This window comes from Triticum dicoccoides, chromosome 1B (assembly GCF_002162155.2).
Source record: "Triticum dicoccoides isolate Atlit2015 ecotype Zavitan chromosome 1B, WEW_v2.0, whole genome shotgun sequence".
NCBI classification, from domain to species: domain Eukaryota; kingdom Viridiplantae; phylum Streptophyta; class Magnoliopsida; order Poales; family Poaceae; genus Triticum; species Triticum dicoccoides.
In genome coordinates, this window is record NC_041381.1 from 177,873,272 (window position 1) to 177,875,946 (window position 2,675).

A 2,675-nucleotide genomic window follows, 5' to 3' on the forward strand; every position below is an offset into this window, starting at 1 on the left:
GGGACCAGGATGCCGCTGCCTGCCAAGTCCACCGCCACCCGTGTCCGTCCCTCCTCGCCTCGCCCGTGCCCGCCCTGCCTCGCCTCGCCCTGGCAGCTCTGGTCTCCGCCGCCGCTGCTCTGCCTATGGTGCAGGAGGAGCAACAGGGGGAGCCCCGCATCGCTGCTGCCCGGGACCAGGCCGTCGCCGCCTGCCAAGTCCACAGCCGCCCGCGCCCGTCCCTGTCCCGCCTCGTCAGCGCCCGCCCTTGCCCCGCCTCGCCTGCGCCCGCCCTGCTGTGGCGGAGGCCTGCTGTTGCGCCTGCGTGAGGCATGCTGCTGCTGCTGCGTCGCTGGGATGCCACACTCCAGCGCGAGCCACACCTGCGCGCGGCATGCTGCTGCTGCGTGCCGGGGGAGGCGTCGGTGGCGGGGCTGGGGGTGAGAGAGAGAGAGAGAGAAAAGCGGGGTAGGTGGGATAGGTAGGGAGGTTGACATATGGGCCCTGCCGGACACAAGCGGACGAGGACGACACAAACTCTGTCCATTTTGTGTCCGCTTTGGACCCAAATCCAGAGCAAATTTGGTCCAGAAATGGGTCCAAACGGACACAAAACGGACAAAACAATAGGATGGGTCTGTGGTTGGGCCATTGTTTTTGTCTGTTGGGACCCAAACGGACACGGCCGGAAGAAATGGGGTCGTGCATTGGAGTTGGCCTTAGGTCTTGAATTACCATCGGCCTAGGGAAACTTCATAGAAGATATCATAACCGCCTATCCAGTAGGTTTGTTTAGTTGATGAGAATGGAAGTGATAAGTAGGTTAGAGTTGAGCTATTCCCACAAACACCCAATGGTCAGAATAACTAGTATTTCCGGACGGAGGGAGTACAATAATTGTAGAAAGAAGACCACGGCTCACTTCGTCTAAATTAGCCTAGACTACATTAACCCTTCCAACATGCATATCTTAATCAATTGACGTGTGATCATCAAAAGCTACCACGCCCGTTTTAGCCTACCAAAACGTCATATATTTTAGAACGGATGTAGTACATGTGAACTACCCAAGATGCAAAATACAGTAGTCTCTACCTACGATAACATATCCTGAATAAAATATCTGACAAGTTCTACTCCCTCTGTTCACAAATATAAGATGTTTTGGATATTTCAATATAGACTACATACGGACTGAAATGAGTGAACAAACACACTAAAACGTGTCTACATACATCCAATTCAGAAAAAAGTTATAATATCTTATACTACTTCCGTATCAAAATATAATACATTTTTGTAGGCTAGTTTAGCCTACAAAAACGTCTTATATTTTGGTACGGAGGTAATATTTGTGAACCGAGGGAGTACTTCACCAGATTTGAACCCGCAAAAAAAAAAGTATGATTTGAAGGCAACACAACTGATTATATTTCCTTTTTGACTTCAACAGCCAGCAACCGGGGGAAGTGCCTGATCTGATCAACATCCATTCCTTGAATATTAGCATCGTCAGCTCGAAGGGGGTGATCTGATCTATTGTTTGGATCCACCAGGGCATGGCAATATTCATCCACCAGCCAATTGTCTTGCTTAACCACCCTTAGTTGCCGAGCATTTGTAAATGTCCATTGGCTCTGCACTCGTTTTCTCTGTACAGAATTAGGCCGGATTTAACAGCACCACCTATTCTGGTTGTTCTTCCTGGTTGCGCGGCATCTGTTTTTGTAAGTTACTTTTGTGGTACATTTTTGCCTGTGGATGTTGATAGCTTCTGTTTGTGAGCATCTATTATTTGCCTTATGTTTGTGACGTGACGTTTTACCAACTTGTTCTACACTTCTACTTACAATCTTGTGGTCTGTGAGGGAAGGTCTCCAAGGTTCTTATGACCTTGTTTGTTTTTTCTTTCATTTTTTGCATGTTCGAGCTACTGATCTACTCATTCCATTCACTATTATAAGATGTTCAAACTTTTTTCTGATTCAGATGTGTATAGACGCATTTTAGTGTGTTTGTTCACTCATTTCAGTCTATATATAGTCCATATTGAAATATTCAAAACATCTTATATTTGTGAACAGAGGGATATCCATTTTAATTGTGTATAACGGGATAGTAGACGGTTTCTCCCTGGCACCTCTTTGATTTGTAGGATTCTAAAAACTTAGGACTGAAATGCCATGGGCCTCAATCCTACAGAATTTGGGTTGTTTGATTACATCATACAAAAAACGAAGGGTTTCTTCAAAGAGGATTGAGTGGATGCTAAAAATCCTATGAGAAGTAGTAAAAAGAAAAAACCCATCTTCCCAAGTTTTCAAATTCAAACACTTGTTTTGTTTCAAATTTCAAATCTTACAATGGCCCTCCCAGTCCCTTGATATGGTCTAATGCCTCACAGCCTGTAGCTCCCTCGTTTTTTTCCTATCTCAACTAAGGCTGCGCTTGGATTCGTTGTAATCAAATACGAAGGTGTTTATTTTACACCTGTATTTTACCGGCAGCTTAGCAATTCTCGGCGGAAGACAAAACAACGAGTTGAGGTCCATATCTTTTACAGGTGTATTGGAAAAGAAAACGACAACCAAACAGGGCCAAATATGACCGGAAACGAGAATCCAAGCGGGGCCTAAGTGGTGTTTGTCCGGCTTTGCAGGTATAATTAATACACCTAATCTATGATTGTCGACGCC

The 2,675-nt window shown here is 45.8% G+C and overlaps 1 protein-coding gene across 1 annotated transcript in view; it reads left to right on the forward strand.

Moving 5' to 3' along the window:
* Positions 1–1,803, forward strand: part of LOC119326562 (serine/threonine-protein phosphatase PP1-like) — a 6,285-nt gene extending 4,482 nt beyond the window's left edge. The window contains exon 4 of the mRNA XM_037600197.1: positions 1,433–1,803. Coding sequence (XP_037456094.1) covers positions 1,433–1,456 — 24 coding nt within the window. The 3' untranslated portion in view covers positions 1,457–1,803. The remainder of the gene's footprint in view (positions 1–1,432) is intronic.
* Positions 1,804–2,675: the final 872 nt, after the last annotated feature.